The 27,484-nt window shown below is 48.2% G+C and overlaps 1 protein-coding gene and 1 long non-coding RNA gene across 2 annotated transcripts in view; both read left to right on the plus strand.

The window, feature by feature from the left end:
* The window catches only part of FANK1 (fibronectin type III and ankyrin repeat domains 1), a 96,114-nt gene extending 72,654 nt beyond the window's left edge, over positions 1-23,460 (plus strand). Inside the window, exons 4-12 of the mRNA XM_029920608.1 lie at positions 5,343-5,467; positions 10,079-10,160; positions 11,179-11,253; positions 12,300-12,365; positions 18,707-18,872; positions 22,232-22,375; positions 22,866-22,943; positions 23,065-23,109; positions 23,212-23,460. Coding sequence (XP_029776468.1) covers positions 5,343-5,467; positions 10,079-10,160; positions 11,179-11,253; positions 12,300-12,365; positions 18,707-18,872; positions 22,232-22,375; positions 22,866-22,943; positions 23,065-23,109; positions 23,212-23,277 — 847 coding nt within the window. The 3' untranslated portion in view covers positions 23,278-23,460. The remainder of the gene's footprint in view (positions 1-5,342; positions 5,468-10,078; positions 10,161-11,178; positions 11,254-12,299; positions 12,366-18,706; positions 18,873-22,231; positions 22,376-22,865; positions 22,944-23,064; positions 23,110-23,211) is intronic.
* A 653-nt stretch (positions 23,461-24,113) lies between these two features.
* On the plus strand, positions 24,114-25,197 carry LOC115273943. The gene is made up of 3 exons (XR_003901017.1): positions 24,114-24,238; positions 24,336-24,395; positions 24,960-25,197. It is a non-coding gene; the product is annotated as an uncharacterized LOC115273943 (long non-coding RNA).
* The last annotated feature ends 2,287 nt before the right edge of the window (positions 25,198-27,484 follow it).

The raw sequence follows: 27,484 nt of genomic DNA on the forward strand, positions 1-27,484 counted from the left end.
CGTGCTGGTTCCCAGGTCAGGGCCCTTCTCGTTACCCCTTTGAAGGCGTTTCCTCCTGTTTGCATACGACTGGTTCCTTCACACTTCATGGACATCAGGGCAAATGTCCCCTCCGCGACGGTCCGCCGAAGCGGCTTCCTTCCGCCCAGGCACCCCTCCGTCAGGACTTCAGTTCCTGTGTCTAATGACATTTGGCTCTGCTGGCTCTGTTCTGTTGGCGTGCTCACTGTGTCTCCCCACCAGGCTTTAAACTCCGCGAGAGGCTGGAAAGACTTCTGCTCGTTTCCACCGGGTCCCCCGGTCCTGGCGGCGGAGCCTTGGCACACCGTGGGCGCTCTCAGGATTTGTCACACGAACTCATAAACGAGCATCACTCGGGGCAGTCAGGAAGTCTCTTTCTTAGTCTGCATTTCAAGCCTTAGTTCTTCCCTTTGACAGCTTTGCCACTTGCAAAATGACTATTTTAGGTGTACCAAACATGAGAGGCAAATCGGCCTTGAACGGAAACTAATTTTGAGATTGTCGTAGATTTTGCACGCGGTCGTAAGCAGTGATACTGAAAGACCTTGTGCACCTCTGGCCCGTTTCCGCCCGTTCCCCCCGGTGCTCACGTTACGGGAAGCTAGAGTGCAGGCTCACAGCCCGGAGGCTGGCCTTGGCCTGGTCAAGGACAGAGTGGCTCCAGCCTGTCGCTGGCCTTTCCTCGAGGTGGCGTTGTGGTCGTGTGAGGGTCTTCACAGAGCCTTCCATGTTCCCTGGGGTTTAATGAACAATTCTGTGTATCAAGAACAAAACCAAAACAACCCCGCCCAAAACAACCAAAAAAAATCCTTCCATAGAAAACCCCAAATGCACTAATCTGAAATGCAGTTAATCTGATAGTAATTCGCCTGACTACTTGAAAATGTTATTTGAATGATATCATGTTGTGTGTTATTCTCTATGGAGTGGTTTCCATCTGAAAGCATGAATTCTTTATTTTTTTTTTTAATTTTTAACGTGTACTTATTTTTGAGAGACAGAGAGTCAGAGCATGAGCAGGGGAGGGTCAGAGAGAGAAGGAGACACAGAATCTGAAGCGGGCTCCGGGTTCTGAGCTGTGAGCACAGAGTCTGATGCAGGGCTTGAACTCATGAACCGTGAGATCACGACCTGAGCCGAAGTTAGATGCTCAACTGACTGAGCCACCCAGGCGCCCCTCTTTTTTTTTTTTTTTAATGTTTATTTTTGAGAGAGAAACACACACAGAGTGTGGGTGGGGGAGGGGCAGGGAAAGCACAAGCACAGAATCGGAAGCAGGCTCCAGGCGCTGAGCTGTCAGCACAGCTGTCAGAAGCTTAACTGACTGAGCCACCCAGGTGCCCCTAAAACCATGAATTCTGGTATTAGAAGTATTTGTACGGAGAAGGGAAAGACCCGATCATACAGCCCCACCCCCATTTCCCTCACACACGCTGGCTGCACTTGCACTTGGGCAGGTCAGGTGGGGCCCCACTGCATACGCCTCCACTTCCTCCCGTCTCTTTTGTGGGGCGTCCAGGTAGCGCACGGCCCCAGAGAGAGGGTGCAGCCCCACGGCCTGGCCTCCAGGCGGACGTGTCTGTTCCCCAGAGACCTCAGTGTGTCAGAGGCAGGTTCACCTGGATGAGGTCCCGACATGGAGCTCACAGCGAGGCCTCCATCTGCCTCCCCCAGCGCCGCCTGAAATGCTTGCCTCCCCTCGAAGAGTTGATGCAAGAGCTTGACACTAGATGGCAGAACTAGACTGTGTTAATTGTGACCTCTTCTGCTTCGTTATGCTTTCTCTAGGTGTCCTTAAAACCGGCAATGCCGTGCTTTGAAAAGGCAGTTTAGAATATGTGACCTTGGAATGATGGATTTCAGAACGTTTTGACTTGTCAGTTTCTATCCCCTTCACGGCCAGCCAATCCTGGTGTCTTCTTGGACTTGAGCGTCCCTCATAGCCGGGTACCCAGCTTTGTGAGTTTTCCCTTTGCAGATGCCTCCTTTGCTTCTCTAGGTGACGCTGTGGCATTTCCCCCGACGAGGATGCCAGCTCCATCTTCTGGATCATTCCTGGACATCTCTCCAGGTCCTAAGACCGTCTAGCCCACTTGCTGACTGCATTGGCCTCCTGCCCCTTTTCCTGGCCTTCTATCCTTCTCCTTCTGCTTGCTAGGTTAACTTTCTTGTTAATCTTCCTTTTCTTCAAATCCCTTCCACGAGTCTCCATTTCTGGAAGGATGAAGGCCAAACTCTTCGGACGAGCATTTGCTGACCTTCACAATTTGCCCTCAACCGGCCTTTCTTGTCTCTCTTGTTTCTGAGCATGAATCCTCCGTGAGATCTGTTTGTCGTCCTTGGAGCATGCCTACCCTTCTAAATTCCTACGATAACTGTGCATTTCATTCATGAATCATTCATTCACATTTTATTCAATCAGCATGTATTAGTGAGTATTTCCCATGTGCCAGACACCATTCTGGGTGCTGGGGATGCACACTGAACACAGACACAATTTCCCCCCGCATGATGAGAAAAACAATAAATAAAAGACATAAGTGAAAATATCAAGTCGGCCAGATGGTGATAAGTGCGAGGAGAAAAAGCACAGGAAATGTTGGGGGTTTGGAGCAGAGGTAGAGAAGGCTTCCCTGCCCGGGTGACATCTGGGTAAAGAGGAGGGATATCTGGAGCTGGTGAGGATCTGAAAGAACATTCCAGCAAATGAAACAGCCAGAGAGACGGGCTTGTGCCTGGTATGTTCCAGGAGCACCGAGGAGCGCAGCGAGTGAGGAGAGCCCCACGGGCTGCGGTCAGCGAGGTGATGGCAGGGAGTCGCTGGGCAGAGCCGTGGCTTCTGCCCCAAGAGATGGGGACCCCGTGGAGACCACTAGTCTGAGGAGGGGTGCAGCCTGGCAGGTGCTCTCTGACAGTCGCTCTGGCCGATGAGGGGAGAACAAGCTGCAGGAAGGCAGATGCTTTTGCAAATAATTGAGGCGGGAGAGGACGGAACAGAGTGTGAGCGGTACTTGAATTTAGGATGGTGTGGAAGACAGACTTGAAGACTTTGCTGGTGGTTCAGATATGACATGTGCGGGCAGGAGGGGCTTCAAGGCGGCAGGAGATGACAGGAGAGCCATGCGCATTACACCTTAGAACCTTCCATGGCCCCGCACGGAATCCCCGTTGTGTCGGCCGCGGCTTCCTTCCCGGGTGTCTGTCTCCCACGTCTGCCTGGGCTGACGCAGCAGCCTGTGCCTACGTGGTGGCAGTCCCTGAGGCGGCGGGCAGAGGACAGGGCACACTTTCTTCAAGTTCCATCCTGAACGGCACATTTCACTCCTGCTTCCGCTTCGTTGCTCAAAGCAAATCCCACGGTCAAGAGGACTGCGGTACAGAACCCTTGGGAGGGCACCAAATACATGGGGACAATAATCCAGTCTTCTGCTGGTGGCACCGAGGGTTTGGGCCCAAGCAACTCAAGGAACAAAGATGGGACGTCTGGGGGAGGAGCAGAGCTCCGCTGGGACACCAGCTGGCGGTCCGATGGAGGCGCGGAGGGCTGGGCTGGGGCAGAGTCAGGGCTACAGAAGTGAGTCCAGAGTCCCCAACAGGAGGCTAGATCAGAACAGGGGGAGGCGTGGGGGGAGCCGAGAGAGACATGGCAAATCTGGCAACTGAGTCCTTAGGTGTTCTAGTATTTTCTTTCTCTTTTTCTCTTTTTTTCTCCTCCTTTCTTTCCTCCTCCCTTCCTCCTTTCTTCCCTTCGAAATTTATTTATTTATTTTGAGGGAGACCGAGACAGCATGAGTAGGGGAGGGGGCAGAGAGAATCCCAAACGGGCTCCAGGCTCCGTGCAGAGCCCAACACAGGGTTTGAACCCACAAACTGTGAGATCATGACCTGAGCCGAGATCAAGAGTCTGACACTTAACCAATGGAGCTGCCCAGGTGCCCTGGTATCTGGTTCCTTCTGTTCCATGTTTGCTCAGCTGCTGCACCAAATATTTGCTTATTGACTGATCACAAAAATCCGGGCATGCGTTATGCTTTCCTCTAGATTGTTCTGTTTGTTTAGGTACCGTTCCGCGGCCGTGGGGAGTTGTATGGCTCCCACAGCCTCTGTTGGTCACCCCGTGGCTGGGCTGTGATCGTTGGGAATGTTGGGGAGTACAGCGGCCAGCGGTGGTGGCCCTGGCCCCTGTGTTGGGGGCTCTGCTGGGGGTCCTCTCCCTTGAAGTGAGAGCTTCCAGACTTCCATTCACGTGCTCAGTAATGTCTGCTTTCAAAGCAGGTGTGTAATCTGTCTTTCCGGGGGCTCTGAAGGAGCTGTTCGCTTCAGGGTGACCTTATGGCGTTCAGCTACATTGGGCTTTAGTGGGGGCACTTTTGGTTTTATTTTGGTCTAAAACTCTGTTAAGTCTTTAACCCTTGACATTGAATTCCACTGAAGCTTTGACATCATATGCCATCTGAGCTCCGAAGGGTCTTTTCAGATGCCACGAAGTCAGGGTTCCTATTCTGTGATTCATGTATCTATACATCTGGATGTGTGCTCACCTCATGACAGAATCCACTCACTCTTGAGACTGTGTGCTGCCCTCCTATGTTTTAGATGGTGATGAAAATGATTTTTTGGACCATGCAGTTTTTCTGAATATTTATCTTGGTTTTAGAGTTTTCACTTTTATGATAAACATATTTATATCAACTTTTAACCCTTCTGTTTTCTTGGTTTCTTTATTCAAATGTTTTTTTTTCTTTAAAAAAAGTTTTTCTTAAATGTTTGTTTTAGAGAGAGAGTGCAAGGGGGAGGGACAGACAGAAAGGGAGACACAGAATCCGAAGCAGGCTCCAGGCTCTGAGCTGTCAGCACAGAGCCCAACGTGGGGCTCGAACCCATGAACTGCAAGATCATGTCCTGAGCTGAAGTCGGATGCTCCACCGCCTGAGTCACCCAGGCACCCCCAAATGTTTTCTTCTTAATGCAGTTGGTGCCATTTCTTCGTTGTCTTTGTTACAGTTTCTTCTTTGTTGATGTGTATCTGTTATCCCTTGCTGTGTAACAACCACCCTCAAAATTAGTAGTTTTGCTTCAAGCAAAAAGTCATGCGTTTGCTCCTGATTCGACGCTTTGGGCAGGGTGGGGAGGGACGGGTGCGTGACTTGTCCTTTGCGCCCAGGGCCCTGGCAGTCTGGTGTGGGAGACTGACCACAACCAACATGGGGTCCTAGAGGATGTGCATTCAAAACGCACATCCACCCGCTCTTTTGGTAACTCTCAGAGCGTGCCAATTCGATTACTTGGTGTCATTGTCACACGTGTCTTCTCTCGTCTAGGGGATATGCTACAAAGCATGTTGTGGAAGGTCTGGAACCACGAACCCTGTACAGATTTCGACTGAAGGTCACCAGCCCCTCTGGAGAGCATGAGTACAGCCCAGTGGTCTCGGTGTCTACGACCAGTGAGTAAACGCACACTAGACTCCTTTATCCAAACAGCAGTCTTCACTGATTGATTGTTTCAACAAGCAATGGAGGGGTCAAAACACCGTGTGACCTTGTTTATGGGCTGAGCCTGGCCGTAGCGTGAGGGGGCGTCTACTTGTGCTTTAATAGATGGAGAGAGCCGTTCTGGGGACCTTCTGGACTCTGGCCAGAGTTGACGGGGTGTTTGCGTACCATTCGGAGCCCTTTAGGAAGGGCAGAGACCATTGTCACTTTCCGTTAGCTGATGAGGATTGAGCCGCCTTCTTGCTGAGCCGGCTTCTGAGAAAGGGCTGCGGAGAGCTGGTCCCACTGTCCTGGGCATTTGTCACTGTGGCCTGTGGCTTCCACGGGCCATGAGACAGGGCCTCCTGTGGGGACCAGGGCTTGATGGAGATGTGGTTCCCGGTGATCACCCGTGCCCTGGGGCCTTCCTGAGCCTTTCGCTGCAGGTCACAGCGGTGCTGCAGCTCTCGGGGCTCTCCTGGGGACCAGGGCCGGGGTACCCCTTCTGCTATTATTATATTTGTAATACCTCAAAGAGGGCAGATCACGCTAAACAAAGAATTAAAAATGTGAATATTCCATAAAACAAGTGAAAATGCTTCTGCGGGTTGATCCTTTGCATTGAGTTTGAAAGCGTTTTAATGAATCGCAAAGGCATGTACTTTGAATAAAGGATGCTGGGCCCCTTTTTTTTTTAATTCCAGGTAACGTCCATGAGACTCCTGCTTAAATGAGGCATGCGCCTTTAATCAGTTGGGCCCTTAAACAGAGAAACAGAGCTGCGGCTTGTTAATTGGCAAATAGCTCCTCCAATGAGCTCCTCATTTATTCTCTGCTTCTAAGAGAGACTTAAATTCCACCGAGAAAGGGTTCCCCCGTTAAAATACCCGTTGGCACATGTGTGGCCCGATGGCCCGTTTACAGAACCGGGCGATGGCTTTCTGCCCTTCTGCTCGGGGTGTCCCGTCACGTGGCCCTGCCTGACGAGTTCCACGCGGCGTGGGCCAGTGCTCCGGACATCCTACCCGTGGGTGGCATCCATTCGTGTTTGTCATTGCGACCCTCCGGGTCGACATCAGCTAACCAAACCCCCAGAGGCAAAGCCTGCCGTCTGTGTGTTCAGTTGCACTTAATCGACCGCAGTCCCTTGGGCCGGGCCCACAGTGTCTTAAAAGGACTCAGGGTAGGAGGAGTGGCAAGTTTGGTTCCACCAGAATTTCCTTTCTTTTTGGTGTGACTCCTGTCTCTAGGGGGAGACAGAGCTGCTGTGCGCGGCAGACAGGAGCCCTTTCATTTGTTTCTCTCAAATTCTCAGAAACCAGGACTGGTCCCTGCCTCGGTTGATCCACGGTTGGTGTGAATCCTCAGAACCTCTTTACCTTCCGGGCAGTTTTCTGAGACGAGTTGATGAGTTAATGCCGAGAAAGAGCTTTCATGCCCTAATGACCGTTCTTGCTTCCTTTGGCTGAAACTGAGCGAGCAAGGGCTGCTGAACAATTAGGCTGTGTTCCCTCTCTCCCGAGAGGTGGCCTTTTGTTTTCAGATTAGGTTACCAGGGCGCTGATTACCTCCTGCAGGAGCCGGACTAGGCAATTCCTTCAAATTATGTCCTGCTCTCAAAATACCCCAGTCTTTGCTACACAAAGTACTCAAGCTTCTAAACCCCAAATGAGCTTCTTTCATTTCCCAATATTTGCATGCTGCGGGGTGTGCTGGGTAGGATGCACCAGGATGAGCCCTCCCCCCACCAGACAGCTGTATGGGTCACGGGAGACGGGCGACCTGGGTTCGAGGTGGTCAGTATAGAAATATACTGGGATACTGCAAGTGCTTCTAGAACTTTCTTTAAAATCTCAAGACGTTAGCGCTTTTCTGAAGCTTCTTGGTGTTTAGCATTCCCTTTCATTGAACACTCTGTGAGGGTGCTCATATTTGTTTAAGAAGTCTGCTTACATTCAACATTTAATATGATTGGAAGCATGTGATGACCTGGTCTGCTACCTCCACCCAAGGAAGGAGCATGGCCTTCGGGAAAGACTTGTTTTGAGCTCTGATGTTGCCCACTCCTGCCTTCTGGACCCTGGACAACTCACTCAGCCTTCCTGGCTCTCAGTTTTGTGTCCTGAAGAAGAATCTAGAAAGCCTTGTGTAAAGTCCTAGATAGAGCTTAATCCGTAGGTTTGGAGTTAGGATGCCATATTTAGAATTTAGTAGGAAGAGGATGAGCTTCCTGTGTTCTTCTGGATGACTGTATGCAAGTTACTGGTTTCTGTATTTTTGGTGGGAATTGAAGTTTGAGGGTCACAGGAGGGGGGCTGTTTGGTGGGGTGACAGACATAACCCATAACCATCGCCATTCTGCCTTTCTCCTCTTATGGGAAGAAGGAAGGGACTTTCCACGGGTTCGTCTACTTAAGTATGGACGGGTCACCTAATTGTTTTAAGTCCATGTTACTCTAGCCCAGAGTTTCTCAACCTTGGCACTGTTGACATCTGGGGGCTGGGTAATACTCGTCCTGTGCACTGTAGGGTCTTGATCGGTATTCCTGGCCTCTACCCAACGGATGTGACAACAAAACAATGTCTCCAGCTGTACCGAAGGGCCTCTGGGGGCATGGGGAGGGCGTAAAAACCCTGCTCCCTTCCCCAGCCCCCAGCTGGAGCCCCCAGGCTAGCTACGATCTTCCCTGGACATGGTGGGCTGTGTCCTCTGACAGTTTATCATGATACTTTTATTTGAAGCTTTGGGTCTGAAAGTATGTGTGGAATGATGAAAAGGAAGTACAATGTGGCTAAGGAAAAATCTTCAGGAGATTGGCAAGCTCTAGCAGACAAAACTGTTATTTCAAAATGGTTTTAACTTGGCTTAACTTTGTTTTTACCGGAAGAAAGGGCATCAGCTGAAAGGTCATTCTGATGGCGATCCCTACATTCTTCAGTCCCCGGTTCAAGGGGGGATTTTGCCCAGCTAAAATCCTCCAAGGAAACCAAGAGGAAAGTGCTCGGGTGCCCAGAGGGTTTTCCTATCGTAAGGAGCAGGAGCAGGGAGTTTTACTTCTCTCCTGGCAGCAAGGCCCAGGGGACCTCTGCAGATGACCCTGTAAGCAGAAGCAGTCTGGGGTGCAGTGAAGGAGGTGGGTTTCTTTTAGGGTTCGGGTACTAATAAGTTGGAAGTGGGTGCTCCTGTGTAGATGACGAAGGAGAGGAACATGCTTGTCTTGTTCTCTCTGGGACCCTCAGTGTCAAGACTGAGTGTGTGAGTTACACTCAATAAACATTTGTCGAATGAACAGATGAGACCTTTGAGCTGCCCCGGAACTGGGGATATAAACTCGGTGCCCGTCTGGGTCAGGTGCTAAATGTGTGGGGGGCTGGGCGTAGGTGGAAGAGCATGGCGGACCGTGGCACCCAAGGGCAGCTGCTGTGACCATTACCACCATTATCACCACCACCTCAACCACAGACCCGAGTTGGATACTAACCACGTGCCAGGTACTGTTCTGAGTCCCCGTGTGTTCTCATTTAAGTGTAACCATTCACACAATTAGGACATCCATGTGAAACATGTCAGGTTGTGGAAGAACTGCCTTGAAAGTTGGGCTTCCCTCACTTGCTCCTTTTTTCTCCCACTCGGCTCATTTCTGAACTTAATCCTGTCTCCTCTTTGAGGACCTACTCCTCTCCAGCACAGAGGGACGCCCTTCCTTCTGCCCCACTTCCTGTTGTGCCTTGAGTGTTTTGCAGAATCCTCCTCCTCACTCTCTCCACTTGGCAGGCTCTCCCCCAATATCAGGCTTTCTCACGGCGGTCCCCTTCTGTGAATGAGCCCTTCCTGCCCCGCTTCCTGCCCCCAGAAGGTAGATGGGGCCGACCTGAATGCTACATCCTTGGGAAGAACTGAAAATTTGGGTTTCAAATATCAAAGCAACTTAAAGCAGATTTTTTAAAAGGTTTTATTTGGTTTAAATTTATTTTTGAGAAAAAGAGAGAGAGAGCGAGCGAGCGCATGGGAGGGGCAGAGACGGGGAGAGAGAGAGAATCCCAAGTAGGCTCCACCCTGTTAGCCCAGAGCCCAACGTGAGGCTTGAACTCATGAATCATGGGATCAGGACCTGAGCTAAACCCAAAAGTCAAATGCTTAACCAACACAGCCACCCAGGCACCCCTATATCAAAGCGATTTATTTTTACTGTTTCTTCAAGTACTGTAGCGACTCTTTGGCAAAAAACACACCACCTTGTGATGACAGTGAAGCTTTTCCTTGCTTGTGAGAGGCGTGTATTAAGTCTTATGAAATCTGAAAGGATTATTTTCACGTATAAAAACATTCACAAAGTAATACTCTTATAACTTGAGAATATCCCAAATCCTTAGGACAATCTAAATGTTCTTAATCTATGGAAACAAGGTCTTTTTCAGTAAAAGAAGTTCAATAGGAAACATAAGATCTACTTAATGGAATAGCCAAGTGCCTTGTTGGGGCTCAAGCATCCACGGAAGGCTGCGGGAGGAGGGGGGATGCAGCCGGGGCGAATCTTCTTTCATTTGCTTTTGGATGACTGCTTTCCATCTTCGTTCTCCAGGAGAACCCATAAGCAGTGAGCACTTTCATCGGGCTGTCAATGTGAATGATGAAGATTTGCTGGTGCGAATACTTCAAGGAGGGTGAGAGAAATCTGCCTTGAAAAAAATTTTTTTTAATTTTTAATGCCCAGCAAGTGCATAAAATCACACTTATTTCCCCCAAATTTTCCCTGCCTTTGAAACTGCTCCAAAGCTGATCTCCGATGACTGGTGTGAGTCAGCAGAGTTAATAAAGATGACCTTTAAGCCCCGTGTAATTCCTGTATTTGGTAATTATCTAATGAAAATTGAAGATGAAAATTAGGAGCCTGGGCATCCTATTTTTTTTTCCAGAAATAATTTCCGACTCTGGCTTCTATGCCATAGCATTTAGGCACCTTTCACCCCCAAGTGCCCATATTTATTTAATTCCTGATGAAATTGAGGGATCATTAAGTCACCTGTTTCTTATTCAAAAAGTGGGTAAAAACACTCGGAATAGCACACACAGTGGCCACCGAGGAGATATTTGAGGCTGCCTCCAAATGAAAAGTAGACAATGTTCCTTAGATTGTTTTTGACTGTCTGTAGTTAGGAGAACGTTAGAAGACAGGTCATTTGTGAGTAGGGCTCTTGAGCTGGAGAAGGGAGGAGTCCCACGAAAAGCGAAGGCTTCTGAGCTGGTATTTAGGAACTCTGCTTTCTTCCTCCAAGGGCAGCGTTTCTTGTCCGTTAGGTGAGACAGGAATCGGGGAAATGCGGGTCTCGCCCAGACTAGGCTCGTGGTGGAGCAGTGTCTGCACTGAAGACCCGTGTCCCCTGCGCCAGGACGGGGTGGTGCTCTACGGAGCCTTCTACCTGACAGCATCGTGGTTCTGAGTGGAAGGGAGTGCGTCGTTTAAGTGAAATTACCACAGTTTTCTCTCCTCGTGCATTTGAACCCTTTAAAAATATTAGGCAGGGCAGTTTAAGACCACAGAAACTTAATGGCCCAGAAGAAACTGGAATTTTGGGGAAAATGAATCATTTTAGCACCCCCACCCCCCAAGAGACATCCGCTGTGAATCTTCAGGGAGCCATGCTGAGCACGTTAATCTCTTTTCTCTGTGTTTTTCCCAAGAAATGTTAAGGTCGATGTTCCCAATAAGTTTGGCTTCACCGCCCTGATGGTCGCTGCCCAGAAAGGATATACCAGGTGGGGGTCCTCCTTTTGTATCTGTGTGGTTGAACCTCTCCCTTTCTGGAAGGCTGCGGTCGGACTTTGGGTGGGGAGGGGACAGGGGTGTGCAGGAGCCTGCCTTCTTCTCCCTTTCCACAACTGTACCGTGTAAGGGCTGAACAAAAACTAAGAAGACTTTTTTAATGTTTATTTTTGAGAGAGAGAGAGGGCGCACGCGCGTATGAGTGAGTGAGACGGGGAGGGGCAGAGAGAGAGACACGGGGACAGGATCCGAAGCAGGCTCTGTGCTGACAGCAGAATCTGATGTGGGGCTTGAACTCATGAACAAACTGTAGGATCATAACCTGAGCCGAAGTCAGATGCTCAACCAACTGAGCCACCCAGGCGCCCCTCTGATGTCTTAATCATGGAATTCTACGATGTGCAGGAAACCATGTAAAGATATATAAATCATCCGGTGAGGAAAGAGGTAGCCACTTAATTGTATTTTGTGATATATTTTATGTATCCCAGGAAAACCAGTTATTGGAATTTGGATTTCTTTAGAAAAAAAAAATGGGAAGGGATACTGATTCTGGAAAACAAGCTTCCCTGATAGGTTGCTAAGATATAATTTTCACTGACACGCTCCATTATCTCTATGCCACACAGAAGCGTAAATACGAATAGCTTATTTTTCATATTTATATTTAACTAGTTAAATGCATTTCGAACAACAGACCTATATTTTATTAAATGCTTCCATTTGAAAATCTATTTAAAAGGGTTATTAAAGCAACAGTAGATGAGTTTGATAGTACATTGTGTTTTCATGTGGTGTCCTTTGTTTTCAATGAATCATTCACATGAGGGATTTAACCCCCCTCTTTTTTTTTTGGTGGTGAGGAGGTAGTTTTCTGGTTTAATAACCTCCTGTCTTGGAAGCCAGCTGGGCTCTGAAGATAGAGAAGAAAGTATGGAGACGGGTCTTAAAGGCAGTGCTGTTTATCGCTAGTGCATTATTGTGGCTTCCTACCCATCAAAGCTACGCGTCTAGTTACTTTCAAATGTATCTCCTTCAGGCTTGTGAAAATCCTCCTCTCTAATGGCACAGATGTGAACCTGAAGAACGGGAGTGGCAAAGACAGGTAGGTGGTTGATGTGGCCTGAAATGTCCCTCCCCTTACGTGACCAGGCTTGTGCCCAGGGGGTGTTTCCTCTAACCCAAATATTTGATGCAGCCTCTCTTGACCGTATTCCAAATGAAAGATGTTGATGACAAAGCTTCGCTTATTCATGTGTACGCTCATGACTTCATTCAGCAAGGTATTTATGGGCTGCAAATTATAATGCACGAACCTTCCCTAGCTCAGCGCCCAGCACACGCTCAGTGCTAGTAGCTGATAGCCATGCTTGCCGTCGCCAGCTGTGCGCCGGGCAGGGGGCGCTAAGGGGCTGTGACATTTTGTGCGCCCTTCAGGGCTCTCATTACACTTCGTCTTACTCTCTTAACTGAAACTCTTAGTTGTTCCCAGTGAAGCACCCAGCAGCCACAATCCAAGATACAGCCTGAGAACTTTGTGCGGTAAAAGTGCTGAGTGCAGCACGCGAGACGTCTACGAAAAGAGCCTGCTACTTGGAAACCTATACTTAGAGAGATGAAAGAATGTTCTACAAAGACTTAAAAATAATCACCGTTCTAGCAATTGGGTTTAACTAACTGATTAATCCTAAGCAGCCAGTATTTGTTGAATGGCTACCACCTGCCAGGCTCTGTGCTCCGTGCTTGGGTAGAAAAGCACCGAAAATGCAAGGGCTTAGCTTCGAGAGCTGAGAGTCCCATTGGGCATGCGGCTCAGAGGTGTGCGCCCTGCAGACTCATGTCTGAGGGTGGCGACGAGACACTGGTCACCTTCGGTGGGCCCCGAGGGAGAAACATCAATTCCTGAGCTCAGAAAGCCGACTCGCTATATTCTCTGAACACACATAGTAATAGATTTTAAGTAACTAAAAAAAAATCCCTTAAAAATTTAAAAAGTTGTTTTCTGACTAGCTCTTGGATTAATTTGGAATTAAGCCATCAACTCAAGTTTGAAAAGAATAATAACTTAGATAAAGACCTTGAGAGGTAGGAAAGAGGAAAGAAAGTAGAAGTTGACCAGAAAATGGAAGGATTGTTGGGATACCTGGGGGGCTCAGTCAATTGAGTGTCCGACTCTTGGTTTCAGCTCAGGTCATGATCTCCGGGTCGTGAGATTGAGCCCTGCATCAGGTCTGTGCTGAGTGTGGAGCTTGCTTAAGATTCTCTCTCTCTCTCTCTCTCTCTCTCTCTCTCTCTGCCCCTCCCTTGATCACACTTTTTCTTTAAAAAAAAATAGAAAGATGTTGAATAATATATGAGCAAAAAATGTAAGCTGCTGCTTAAAAAACCTATACAATAAAATGGACCAATTATAAATCTAAGAAAAATCAGAATTTTGAAATGGTACATAGCCATAGTTATAGAGAAAATCTTTTGGAAATTGAAGAAGAATAAATAGAATTTTGGAAGGGTACATAACAGAGATGATAGAGGAAATGTCAATGTCAAAAGAAAATGATGCACTTGGGTCTATTGTAGTAGATTAGAAAACTTCACTGAAATTATCTTTTCGATGGTACTTTTTCTGAGAAAATTATATCACCAAAACCAACCCAAGATGCAGAAAATCTGAACCAACAGATATCCATGGAAGAAATTAGAAAATTATTAAAGGATTACCTCCAAAATAGATTCTAAGACTTAACGGTTCTACCCATAGGCTTGCTCAGATTTTAGGGACGGATAACTTTGACCTTTTCCAGAGCAGAGAGGAAGTTGGAAAGTTACAGAGGATAACCTGACTGCTCAAGTCTGATAGAAAGAAATCTGTTATGTGTTTGTATGTACACAGGTATTTATGTCTCTTCCATCCCAACTCAGAGGATCATGCAGAGGCTGAGGATGTCTAGATGAGGAAATTTCTTAATATAATGCTTCCTATTAGTAGACCAAAGGTGAAAACCTGTGTGTGTGTAGACACAAAACAAAAGTTTGGTGTAACTCAGCACCTTTACTAGTTAAAGTATCTTAGTCTTTTAAAGTACAGGATGCTGGAAGTCCCGGCCTCGTGTCTGGTGTGTGGGAAGGCCGGCCTCTCCTGATGGATTTGCTCGCGTCACGCAAAGCTGTGTATCATCCAAGACGGTCAGCCAGTATCATTCTTAGTGTCGACAGATTCCTTTTTTAATAGTAGTGAGGGGCGTCGGAGTGGCTGAGTTGGTAAAGCGTCTGAGTTCGGCTCAGGTCATGATCTTGCAGCTTGTGAGTTCGAGCCCCACGTCAGGCTCTGTGCTAAAAACTCAGAGCCTGGAGCCTGTTTCTGGTTCTGTGTCTCCCTCTCTTTCTGCCCCTCCTCCTCTCTCGTGCTCTCTCTCTCTCTCTCTGTCTCTCTAAAAAATAAATAAGCATTTAAAAAGAATTGGTAGTGAAGCCCAGAAGAGGGGGTGAGAGCCAGATAGCTTGATGTCAAATCCAGACGCCTCTGCGGTCAAGGTGTATGACTTTGAGCAGGTTACGTAATCTCTCTGTACCTCAGTTTCCCCATCTCCAAGATAGGGGTAACAGAAGTACTTAGAGAATTGTGAGCTGTTAACGAGTTAATATATGAAAATGCATAAAACAGGCATCTGGTGACTGTTATTTCATGATCGGTATTTTGGAACACTGATCGGCCTGGTGAGATATGAAATGGAGTAAGAGTCCTGTACTTTCTTGGCAGTACCAGAGAGAACCAACTTCCAAACGCTTGGACTTAATAAGAAGGTTCGGTAATATACAAAATTAAGGAAAAATTGTCTTAAATAACAGCAACCAGTTAATAAATATAATGAGGAAAGCAAAACAGAATAAAAATAGCTAAGGAAAGTGAGAAATCTGTATTAAAAGCCTATAAAAATTACTGAGGGACCTAAAGGTTTAAAGAATAGGGACATATTCCATATGCTAGAATGGCAAGATTGAATACTGTAAACTTCTCAGTTTTTCCCAGATTAATATATTGATCCAGTATGGCCTCAAAAGGCATTATTCCTGGGGGCCCATCAAAATGATTCTGTAATTCACCTGGAGAAACAAACGGATGACAACAGCTGTTAACTTTGTTGAAGAGCAGTGTGGACTTTAAAAAAAATTTTTTTTTAATGTCTTTATTTTGAGAGAGAGAGACAGAGCGTGAACAGGGGGAGGGGCAGAGAGAGAGGGAGACACAGAATCCGAAGCAGGCTCTAGGCTCTGAGCTGTCAGCACAGAACCCACGGACTGTGAGATCATGACCCGAGCCGAAGTCGGATGCTTAAGCGACTGAGCCGCCGAGGCGTCCCCAGAGTGGACTTTTGACAGTTATTAAAATGCCTTCTAAAGTTACAGTAATATACTATATTATAGTAGGACACTGGCACAAATAATTGGAAACAAAGTTCTATAGAGTGAAGTAGAAAGAGGTCCCAATGGACGTAAGAAGTTAGTCTATGATGATGGGAGCAACATGAACTAATGAGGAACATGTTAGAAAAAAAGGCTATTTGGAGAAAACTTAAATTCTGGCCTTTTAAAGCCGTGCACCAAAATACGTTCCAGATGAGTTAAGAATTAAATGTAAAGGGGCGCCCGGGCGGCTCAGCCGGTTAAGCATCCCCCTTCGGCTCAGGTCCTGATCTCACAGCTCATGGGTTCAAGCCCCGCATCGGGCTCTGTGCTGACAGCTCAGAGCCTGGAGCCTGCTTCGGATTCTGTGTCTCCTCCTTTCTGCCCACTCCACCTTGCACTCTGTCTCTGTTTCCCTCTCTCTCTCAAAAATGAATAAACGTTAAAAAAAACAAAGAAATGTAAAAAAAGACAGAACACAGTGTATATCTATGTGATCTTGTAACAGGAAAGGCAAAATCATAGAAATAAGTCACTAAGGAGAAGATTAAAGGTACCTAACATATTAAAAACTTAATTACAAAGTTGAGGATAGTCTGGGGGAAAGATTTGCAAATACATTCTAGAGAAATGACTTTAATCTTTACTATAGAGAGGATATACATACCCCCCCCCAAAGATACACAGTAGAAAAGAGCAGTTAAGACAATTCGCAACAGAATACATTAAAAAGTTAACATGCAGAATTGCTAGTAGTAAAAAATTACAAACTCGTTGTCATTTTGTTAATTATAAAATGATAGTAGGGGGCACCTGGTGGCTCAGTCGGTTGAGCGTCAGGCTTCAGCTCAGGTCATGATCTCATGGTTCATGGGTTTGAGCCCCGTGTTGGGCTCACCGCTGTCAGCCTGTCAGTGCGGAGCCGGCTTTGGATCCTCTGTCCCCATCTCTCTCTGCCCCTCCCCTGTTTCTGCGCGTGTGCACTTTCTCTGTCTCTCAAAAAAAATATAAAAAAAATGATAGTAGTGTGTAGCTGGTGTAGGTAGAAAATAGACTCCTTTTACTTGGATGCAATTGACAAACGTGTGAACTGATAATCTCTCCTGAAAGCTACGCATCGACAGGGACCCCCAAACATCTGCATGAAGCACTTGGCCGTGTGCGTGGGAAGAAGGCCCCTCACACCTGGGGCAGGTCAAGGGCCTGCTTGCTCTCTTCCGGGCGTGTCCAAGAAGTGAAGGCCCACATAAGGATACAGAAGCATGGATCTCTGGTTCCATTCCAGCCCGGCCTAGGCTTGGGTCTCAGAGCTGCACATTCTCTTAATCACTCAGAGACTTTGTAGAACTTCCCTGTTGGGAAGACCTTTCTCCTCCTCGCCCCTACTCTTTATTTTGCAAAGTTCAAACGTTTAGAGAAGTTGCAAGAACAGTACAATACATTTCCATATCCTCACCACTTAGGTTTGGCAGTTGTTGAGACTTTGCCATATTTGATTCTCTGTCTACGTTTTATTAGCTTTTTATCCCACTGAACTAGCGTGAGGCTGGTGGGTGCCATAACCCTCTACCCCAGGACATCAACCTGCATAACCGCCATGTCAGGATCACCCCTACGACACTTCACACTAATTCCTTGAGGTCACTGGTGCCCCTGCCACTCATTCAGGGCTCCCCACTTGCCCTCCAAAAGGTCCTCATGGCTTTATTGGGGAAGAGGGTGTGGGCCGAGACCAGGCTCATACGTTGCATCTGGTTATTCTATCTGCTTAATCTCTTTTATTCTAGACGGGCCCTCCATCTACTTTTTTGGTTTAAATATTTTTTTCCCTCTTAACCATGACTTTTTGAGGAGACCAGACCAGTTACCCTAGAGAATGCTCTATGTTCTTGAGTTGCCTAGCTGTCCTCCACGCTGTGGAGACGGCGTTTAGTTTATTCCTTTGTCCCTTTATTGCCAATAAAGTTAAAATTAGGTTTAAAGACTGGGTGAGATGCAGGTGAACTTGCAGTGCTAGGGCTGTGGCTATCAGGAATGCACGTCGGCCCACCGTCGGTGATTCTCGGTTTGATCATTTGGTTAGAGTGCGACAGCTAAGTCTCTTCTTTGGAAAGATGTGGCTTCCCACTGACATTAGCAAGTAATCGATGGGGTAATCACTCAGCATGGTGTGAGTGTCCTGTCCTCCCGTCACCTTTCACCCAGTGATTTTTGCACCTACTGAGAGTCCTTGCCTGAATCAATTTAATTGGGAGTTGCAAAAATGTGATTTTCTAATTCCATAATTCCTTCCATATTGATTAGCTGGCAGGCTTCTATGAAAAAGGGCTTCCCTCATCCACTGAGGATAGACTACGTTTTATTCTATACAGGCAGAGTAAATGTTTATTTTCTTTAAGTACCAATGTTTAGAGTAGAGAACTGATCAAATTGCCATCTGTAATGTCCAATGAGTGTTTTCTCCCCTCGATCTGTTTTGAACATCTTCACAGACGCGTGGACATTTTTAAATCCCATGTCTTACTCCGTCACAGTGATACTTTATTTTTAATTTTTTTTTAAAGAAATAGTCCTTTGGAATTTTTGTTAATGTTTTATTTATTTTTGATACAGAGAGAGACGGAGCATGGGAGGGGGAGGTCAGAGAGAGAGGGAGACACAGACTCGGAAGCAAGCTCCAGGCTCTGAGCTGTCAGCACAGAGCCCGACACGGGGCTCCATCCCATGAACGTGAGATCATGACCTGAGCTGAAGTCAGACGCTTAACCGACTGAGCCCCGCAGGCGCCCTTTAAGGCTTATTTATAGTGCGGCTCATCCACGCACCAGTATTTTACTTTTCGCAGACAGACAACATCCCACTGTACGAAAATGCCACATTTCGTTGACCCTTTTGTCAGTTGATGGACACAACATTTCGTATGGATCATCTTCACGGCTTTCCCACTCACACTGGGATCTCTTGGTTTGAGCCACGGAGGGCTAAATGTGGACCTGATTCGGCACCTGTGCCTACAGCTGATGCTGCGTCTCCCGTGTGTTGCAGTCTGATGCTCGCGTGCTATGCTGGGCACCTAGATGTGGTGAAACAGCTCCGAAGACACGGCGCTTCTTGGGAGACCAGAGACCTGGGAGGCTGTACGGCTCTGCACTGGGCTGCGGACGGAGGCCACTGCCACGTGATCGAGTGGATGATAAAGGACGGCTGTGAGGTGCGGGGTCCTGTGTCCTTAGACCTTGCAGTGTTGACCATGGGGCTTAGGGGAGGCGGGGCCTTGCGCAGATGCCTCTGACTAGTTGACTTAGAAATGCTGCAGAGAGTTCTCCGACTTCTCAGTAAGAAGGTTCCTGAAACCTCGGGAAAAGAGATCCTTATAGAATTGATAGGATTGTGGGGCTTCAGATGGTCACGGAGGTTTGTCTCGTGTCGGAAAAAAACAACTGCTGAATCCAGAGCTGGACCTGACATGCTTCTACTTTGTTCCTTTGTTCATTCACTCAGTCTGTCAGCAAAGCTTTACTAAGCGCCTACCACGTGCTGGGTCTGGCGCCTTAGCCCGCTTGGCCATCCTGACACCTCTGCCACGTTCTGGGGACTCTCTTAGGTGCTGTAGCTGTAAGGATGCAGGTCTGAAACGGACTCCATGAAAACAACAGAAGGGCACACATTGCCCAAGGCAGGAGGGCCCACCCTTGTAACATTCTAAGGGCGGGCCTAAAGATGGAGGCTAAGACGAGTCACGCCCTACGTGAGGGTCCTGGGCCCACTCTGATTGGTCAATACTCTAAATGTTGTGATTGGGTCCCGCCAAAAGTAACCAATACTCTAGGCAATGTGAATGGTTAAACCTGCTGTCAATACCTATGTCACAATTTCCTGTAACTCCCCCTTCCCAAACTTATAAAGGCCCTGCCCCGCCATGTTCCGGGCTCACTCCCTGTGGATCCAGTGTGTTGTCGAAGTCTGTGAGCCCGAGTTTAGGCTGGCCGGGCCTCAATTCGTAATAAAGCCCTTTGCTTTTATTATCAATTGCGTGATTCGGCCTCCCAGGTAATCTCTGGTTTTTGGGGCAATATTAAAATCTGGGCATAACATAGCCACAAGATGTCAAGAACCCTCACCGCCACACAGCTCTTTATTGCCCTTAGAATTAGACTTTTTGTTCTTGGGTTGCTTTGAAGATTCATTGTTACTGAACCCAAGAGCAGACGGACCATGTCACACACACGGCATTTCAGCTCCTGGAGCCTTTGCCTGAAGCAGGCGTGTGGGTTTCCTTCTGGTACTTTCATGTTCTCAGAAAGTACAAATTTGATTTAGCAAATAGAATCGGCATTGTTTGGACTTCTGTAGCTGTTTGAAGATCAGTAGAAAGGATTAGCTCAGTCATGGTCATTGCTGATAACTTTAAGAACTTCAGTGCCAGACTCAAAAGAAGCTAAATAAAAATTTCAAGACCTGGAAGTAAGGAGTTGTGGCAAACAAAATGCTGTCCTCACTGAGATGGCCAGATGGCGGAGAGGACTGAGAAATCAAACCGCTGACCTGGAAAATAAACCCAAACTGAGAAAAATCCCGTCTCCTGGAAGATGCTGGCGGATTTGTCCTAGCTCGTCTCTGAAGCGCGTTTGAGAGGAGTCAGGGCCCAATTGTGGGGTCTCCCTTGCTCCTGCCCGGGGACGGGCCCCTTGAAGGAAAACTCAGTCGTTAGGATAATTCCTTTTTGTTACATTTCTTGGTTTCTTTCTTTTAGAAACCCGCACAAGCGGTGGGGAGGATTAGCCTGTGGGCCGCGGTGGGAGGGCCGGGCCCCAACTGCCTCCGGTCGTAGGGAGAGCCTCAGTTTCCTCCTTTAGTTCATGATGAACTCTGCTCAGGCTGTGGTCCCAGTAGAAGTCTGTAGTTAGAGTGGAGGCTGACGTGTGCCGAGAGAAGGGCATGTCTCTGCCACGAACACGTAAATACTGTCCTTTTGGAAACAGACTTTCTGGGCTTCAGAAGCCAGCACACTCATTCGTGGGTAAGTCCTCCTTCTGTGGCGCTGGAGTCCCTGGAACGTGTCCACGAAGATTCCTGCGTGGCTGGCCAGTGGATGGTGTCAATCTGAGTGTCTCCGTGATCGTGGCACAGGGGTGGCTGACTAAAGGAGGGATCTGGGAGCCAGGCAGGACATTGGGGACTGCCCTTCTTGGATATAATGATTTTATACCAACAGTGGCTGACTCTAGCTCTGCATTTAATGAGCTGTGTGACCTCTGGAAAGGCGGTTGACTTCTCTGAGATTTGGTTAAATCCTTTGTCGACCAGGAATCAAAACACCTACTCCTAGTTAACCCTCAAAACCAAGAGAGAAAATGTGGGTGAAAGTGCAACAGAAAACCATATAAAGCGCGATGTAAAGGCGATGATTTTATTATTTAAACATAATAGAGTCTGTTGCTCAAAGGTTATTTGTTATTTGCATGAGAAAGAGCTGCAAATCCCAAGGACGGTGCAGCGGATAATCTCATACATATAAATAACCTGCAGGTTCCAAGGACTCACCCGCAGTTCCGGGTCTGTTACTGCATTCTGGTGTTTTCCTAACATCTCTGTGAAATTCTTCTGTAACACAGACATGCACACACACATATTTTTAATGTTTAAAGAAATTTTGGGGGGGGCACCTGGGTGGCTCAGTCTATTGAGTGTCCAACTTCTGCTCAGGTCATGATCTCACAGCTTGTGAATTCGAGCCCCATGTAAGGCTCTGTGCTGACCGCTCAGAGCCTGGAGCCTGCTTTGGATTCTGTGTGTCCCTCTCTCTGCCCCTCCCCTGCTCACTTTCTGTCTGTCTCAAAAATTAAATTTTAGTTTTGAAAGAGAGACAGAGTGTGTGTGTGTGTGTGTGTGTGTGTGTGTGTGTGTGTGTGTGTGTGTGTGAGAGAGAGAGAGAGAGAGAGAGAGAGAGAGAGAGAGAGAGAGAGAGAGAGACACAGAATCAGAGGCAGGCTCCAGGCTCTGAGCTGTCAGCACAGAGCCCAATGTGAGGGTCGAACCCATGGACTGCGAGATCATGACCTGAGCTGACACTGGAAACTCAACCTACTGAGCCCCCCAGGTGCCCCTTTAATGTTTATTTTTGAGAGAGAGACATAATGAGAGCAGGAGTGGAAGGGGTGATGGTTCAGAGAGAGAAGGAGACACAGAATCCGAAGCAGGTTCCAGGCTCTGAGCTGTCAGCACAGAGCCCGACGTGGGGCTTGAACCCACAAACTGTGAGATCATGACCTGAGCCAAAGTCTGATGCTTAACTGCCTGAGCCACCCAGGCGCCCCAAAGGCGATTCATTTTTCTATTCTGTCTTTCAACCATTTGAACAAAATGTAGATGACGCCACCAGCGGGGGGTCCCGGGGCCTCTCTGCACTTTGTACAGTTGCGTGAACACTGCATCTCGCTGCGTGTGGGTGTGAGTTCTGTGTGTGGGGTCCCCTCGGTCTCCGTCCTCACCAGGGGGGTTCGGGCGAGTCCCCATTGCTTTGTAGGGAAAAGAGACGGGACTAAGAGCAGCTCTCCCTCTGCCATAAAGGTGGACGCGGCAGACACGGGCTCGGGATGGACCCCACTCATGAGGGTGTCTGCGGTCTCGGGAAACCAGAGGGTCGCCTCTCTGCTGATCGAAGCCGGGGCTGACGTGAACGTGAAGGATAAAGGCGGAAAGACCCCTCTAATGGTATGCGGCTCCAGAACCCAGCCTGGCTTCGTGTGCCGTGAAGGTCAGAGCTGCTCCTGCAATTAGGCGATTCTTGGGGACTCAGCCATGCGTGAGCCCTGGGTCTCGGCTGCCTGGGTATAGTCCCCACTGGCCTGTTAAGAGGCATGGCAATGCCACTGTGATATTTTTGTTGTCTTTTTACAGCTCTTTCTTTAAGGATTACGGGCCCCAGCCCCCTGCGCCTTGGCAGCATCCTCACAGATCTGTACGGGTCCCGTCTGGCAGTCCTCAGGTCGTCTTAGTGCGGAGAAAGGCAGACTCTGTTTCCACGTTCCTTGCACTCAGCTTGGCTGCAAAGCCAAGGTGGCCCCGGCTGGCTGGCTCTGCCTTCTCGAGAAAGCCGCCAGCCAGTTTCCCGGGCCGCCCGCGTGGGGTCCACCCTGACCGCGGCAACATCCTCCCTGGGAAGGGTGGACTCTCTCACATCCTGCTGTCTTTTGTTTCTTAGGTGGCCGTGTTGAATAATCACGAGGAGTTAGTCCAGTTGCTTCTTGACAAAGGGGCAGACGCAAGTGTAAGGAACGAGGTAAATGACTCCATCTTTACCCAAAGTCTTTCCCTGGAAAGATCTACGTACATGTACATGCAGACGTACATACATACGTACACACACACACACACATAATCTCTGTTGTTTTCACTTTCAGTTCGGCAAAGGTGTCCTAGAAATGGCCAGAGTCTTTGACAGACAGGTTGGGATGTTCTTGGTGATCTTCAAGGCTAATTTTGCGGTACTTTTCACAGAAAAGAACCCCAGACCCTTGGGTTCCCTTCACCCGTTTTTATTTATCTAGAACGTGGTCTCCTTGTTAGAAGAAAGGAGCAAAAAGCAAACGGTGAAGAAGTCCGCTGTCTGCTGAGTGGGGTCCCCACCTCGTCTGCAAGCCCAGCTGCCATGCCGTTCTGCTGGACCGTCCGGCCGGGAGGAGATTCCGCGTCTTTGAGGCGATGCATGTGATTATTTATTTAGTTGAAGATTCAGAGTGACTTTTGTGATGCGCAACCATTTCCCACTTAGAAATACATCTTTTTACCTAAGCGCACGTGCCTGTGGTGTCCTCACTGGGTGCCTCCAGCATGGGGGTGTTTTCTTGCACTTGGGCCTTTCGGAGCTAGAGACGAAGCAAAATATTTATGTGCTGGAGCTGTGCAAACATACACGGATCTCCCACTTTCCGCTTCCTACCCCCCCACTCCCAGGCCGTCCTCTGAGCCACTCCGGGGCCTTGTGGAAATTCTTCCCCTCACGTGTTTTCAATTATGACCGCCCCTCCCGACTCCACGCCTTCCAGCCCGTGTTGTCAGGCCGGCGCTCCCTCCTGGAGGGACGCTCCTCCCAGAGAGCCCAGGAGGCCACGTGAAAAGTTTTCTCCTCGGCTTTTGGCCTCACATCAAAGCACAAAATACATATTTCAAGGCTTCGATTCCACGCTCTTAGAGGTGTCTGGTGGAGGGTCAGTCTTTTCCAGAACAGACCTGTCTGAGAATGCGTTTGCACGTACGGCCTTCTGCCCTGACACGAAGGGCCCAGCCTTCTGGCACACAGGTGGCTTTGCCAACGAGAAGGGTCTCACATTTAGCCTTCAGAGCAGCATGCTCGGTTGGGAGACAAGTAGGATTCAGCCACAGCCAGCGCTGCTGGTCGGGAGCCTAGGCACCTGCGCGGGAGCGTGAACTGGGCAGACACGCGTGAACTGGGCAGACACGCGTGCCCACACGCCGAGTGGGTTAGCGGACAGCTTGCGTCTTGGGTCTCCAGGGGCACACTGGAAGGTGCGCACGGGAGCGGACTCTGCCCTGTAAGGAGACACTGATGCAAAGGTAATTAGAGCTCCAAAGCTTCGGGGGAAGGGCCCAGAGAAAAAGTGCAATTTTATTCATATTGACAATTCTCGGCTTTATTCCATATCGTTTCTAGAATGTCTGCCTCAGGAGCTGGATTCGTGGGTCACTGATGGCTCCTGTCCTTATGTATTTCGTGAGTGTCTTACTTTTTGTACAAAAGCATATTCCTTTAAGTTTGCTAGGTTAACTTTTTATTTATTTACCTTATAGACAGGTGGTGAGCTGGCGGGGAGGGGAGATAGAGGGCGAATCTTACACAGGCTCCATGCTCCCTGCAGGGCCTGACAAGGGGCTCCATCCCATGGCCCTGGGATCATGACTTGAGCCAAAATCAAGAGTCAGATGCTCAACCGACTGAGCCGCCCAGGCGCCCCTGGATTAACGTTTTAAATCTCTCTCGAAAGTCAGAGCGCATAGTCACAACTCCCCAAGGCCCTGCGATCCCCCTGCCAGGAGCAATGTTGACATTTGTCTTAGTTCCGTTTCTCAGTCTGCCGTAGGTCATAGTCACAAACCCCCTCGGTAGCAGGAGCACACGTCCCTCTTTATTGACACAATCTTGGCAATATCGTCCCATCTTCCTGCCGGAGGCCTTGGTCACATAACAGGGTGACTCTGGTCAACAAAATGTTAACGGAAATGGCTCCCGCCCCTCCAAGTAGAAGTCTGAAGAATCCCTGCATCTCTTTTCTGCCAGGAGACCAGCTGTGACTCAGATGGAGGTGTGCCACCAGCCGGGGCCCCGAGGAAGAGCCAGAGCTGGCCCAGAGGTGGACGGACCGGTGGTAAGCAGGAATCCTTCTGGATGTGAGGCGCCGAAACAGATGCGTCATACCCCGGCGTAGCTTAGCCTGAAGTGACCACTTCCAGGGTCCTCCCATACATTGTGAGTCTCATTTTCCACAAATGACATTCGCATCTCTCAAGTCCTATGGTTTCCAGCCTTATTCAGATACTTAAAAATTCAGGAATAGATAGTAAAGTTTATCAAATGTGTCCGGTAACCTCGAGAAGGCGTATTTCGCTAAAGCCTATCATTTTGGTGACGTGGTTGATTAGATCTGCAAGGGCTGAGGCGTCCTTCTAGAAAACCTCACCAGGTAGCAGCCGACCGCTGGATGCGACTTGCTGTTGCTGTGTGTGTGTGCTCTTTAGCTTTTGTCCTTAATGAGATCAGTGATTTGTCTTGTGGTTTAATTTTCCTAAGGAAGCAACACATGGTTTGTGTTCTGCCATTTGGAATTTTACTTTGTGGCTTAATGTACTAAATTACGTAATATAGAATTCAATATATAAAACATAATATATATATTGGCTTTACATATAGTTCTGTGCACCTAGTTTTTCAGAGGCACTTTGAAAGAAGGCATATTCTGTGTGTGTGAAGTATTCCAATTTGATACATATCAACTGGATGACGTTATTAACTGAGGTCTTCTAGGTACTTATTTTTTGCCTATTTGCTTTGACGTGTGGGGAATGTGGTAAGAAAAAGTGGCTCCTTGGTACCATCCGATAGATCTACTTTTCTATTTTTCTGCAATTGTTTTTGAAGGTGGATTCTATTTTTCAAAGGTTTATAAACTTCCATTACACTCAGGTTTTCATTCTGGATAAGTCTGACGTCAACCTTTCTACCCCTGTGTGCTTGCTGTTTTGAATTTCGCTCCTTTGTACATAAGGTGACTTAAAAAAATTACTTTGCTAGGTTCTACACTTTACGTTGCTCGAAACAAGCATCTTGTCCACCTCCCCTCCTGTGTCTGTTTAAAGACACCTTTCTTGTGCCATCTGGTTCATGGAGATGGGCAGCCCCTGCCCCTGCCCCTCCCCTCCCCCACCCTCCCCCATTCTGTCTAGTGTTTTATGTATTGTTCAAGAATTTCCCTGTTCCTCTATAAATGGGTGAGGTTATAGACACACATTTTTAAACATTTAAACTTTATTTTTGAGAGAGAGCATGAACAGGGGCAGAGAGAGAGAGCAGAGGATCCGAGGCATGCTCCGCGCTGACAGCAGCGAGCCCGATGCGGGGCTCGAACTCACGAACCTTGAGATCAGGACCCGCCCTGGTGCTGGACGCTCCCCCAACTGAGCCAGGCAGGCGCCCCTAGACACGTTTTTCCACCTGAGGGTTTCCCTTTCCCCATTTTTGTGACATTGTCAGTAAGGAAGGAGACTTGTCTTTGTTTACCTGTATACCATTTATTGGATATAATATTCTTAACAGGACTTTTTCTATGGAAGTAGCAGGTTGTCCCCTGCAGAGCCCCGATATGAGAAATGTGTACAGAAGTAACAGACTGTAACATAAAAGGCATGTGAGAAAAGTTAGCAAACCGCAGCGTATAAATGGATGAAGCACTAGGAAATTAACAGACTGGTTGGTTCAGAAGCTGTCATCTTGTACTGTGCTGAACAGCCTATAGGCAAGAGTTCAAGAGCTGGACATCACCGTGCGCCACGGGCTTCCCCACAACCTCCCAATCTGACCCGAGAGACGGTCTGAGACCATGGGCTCTGCCATCACTTGTGCTGGTGGGACTGTTGGAGGGTGTTCTGCCTTTCTAATTTGATACTTTTTTGTTTTTCTATCACTGCCCTACTTAAGTGCTTGCTGATAGGCCATGAACATAGATGTCCTTCTAGCTCCTTGGAAAACTGAAAAGATCAGTAGGCATTTATTATTTTGTCTGCATTGAAACTGTGCTTCAACTGAGGACTAAATTCTTTTATGGAAGGAGACTCAAGGGGGGGCATGGAAGACTTTTTTTTTTTTTTTTTGCAGATGATGTGAAAGGTCAGGGTAGGTTCCAGAATATTCCACCTGGAAGAACCGACTCCCACTGAACATTCCTTTGAGTGTGTGGTCAGTCTCCTGGCTGTCCCTGCCCGTGATCGGATGTCACCACGATTTTATAGGCAGTGTTTCTCTCCTAGACTTCCCTCGCAGGAAACAGGCTCTCAGGGCTGGACCGGCGGCTGCCACTGCTGTCCCAAGAGTAAATAAAGGGGGGGGTTTCATCCACACGGAGGTAGATGGCTTCTGGAAGCATCTTTACTGCACAAACTGGTTCTCAGCCTGGGGCTTACAGATCTTTCTTAGCCACTTGTATTGCTATTGGAGATTCCAAGAGGGTTTAAGGGGACAGATGTCAGTAGGACCTGGAGGGGGGAGTCAGGGAATTGGACCAGCACAGAAACACGGGTTCTCTGTGGGGT

The sequence above is a fragment of the Suricata suricatta genome, chromosome 2, assembly GCF_006229205.1.
Source record: "Suricata suricatta isolate VVHF042 chromosome 2, meerkat_22Aug2017_6uvM2_HiC, whole genome shotgun sequence".
Classification (NCBI taxonomy): Eukaryota; Metazoa; Chordata; class Mammalia; order Carnivora; family Herpestidae; genus Suricata; species Suricata suricatta.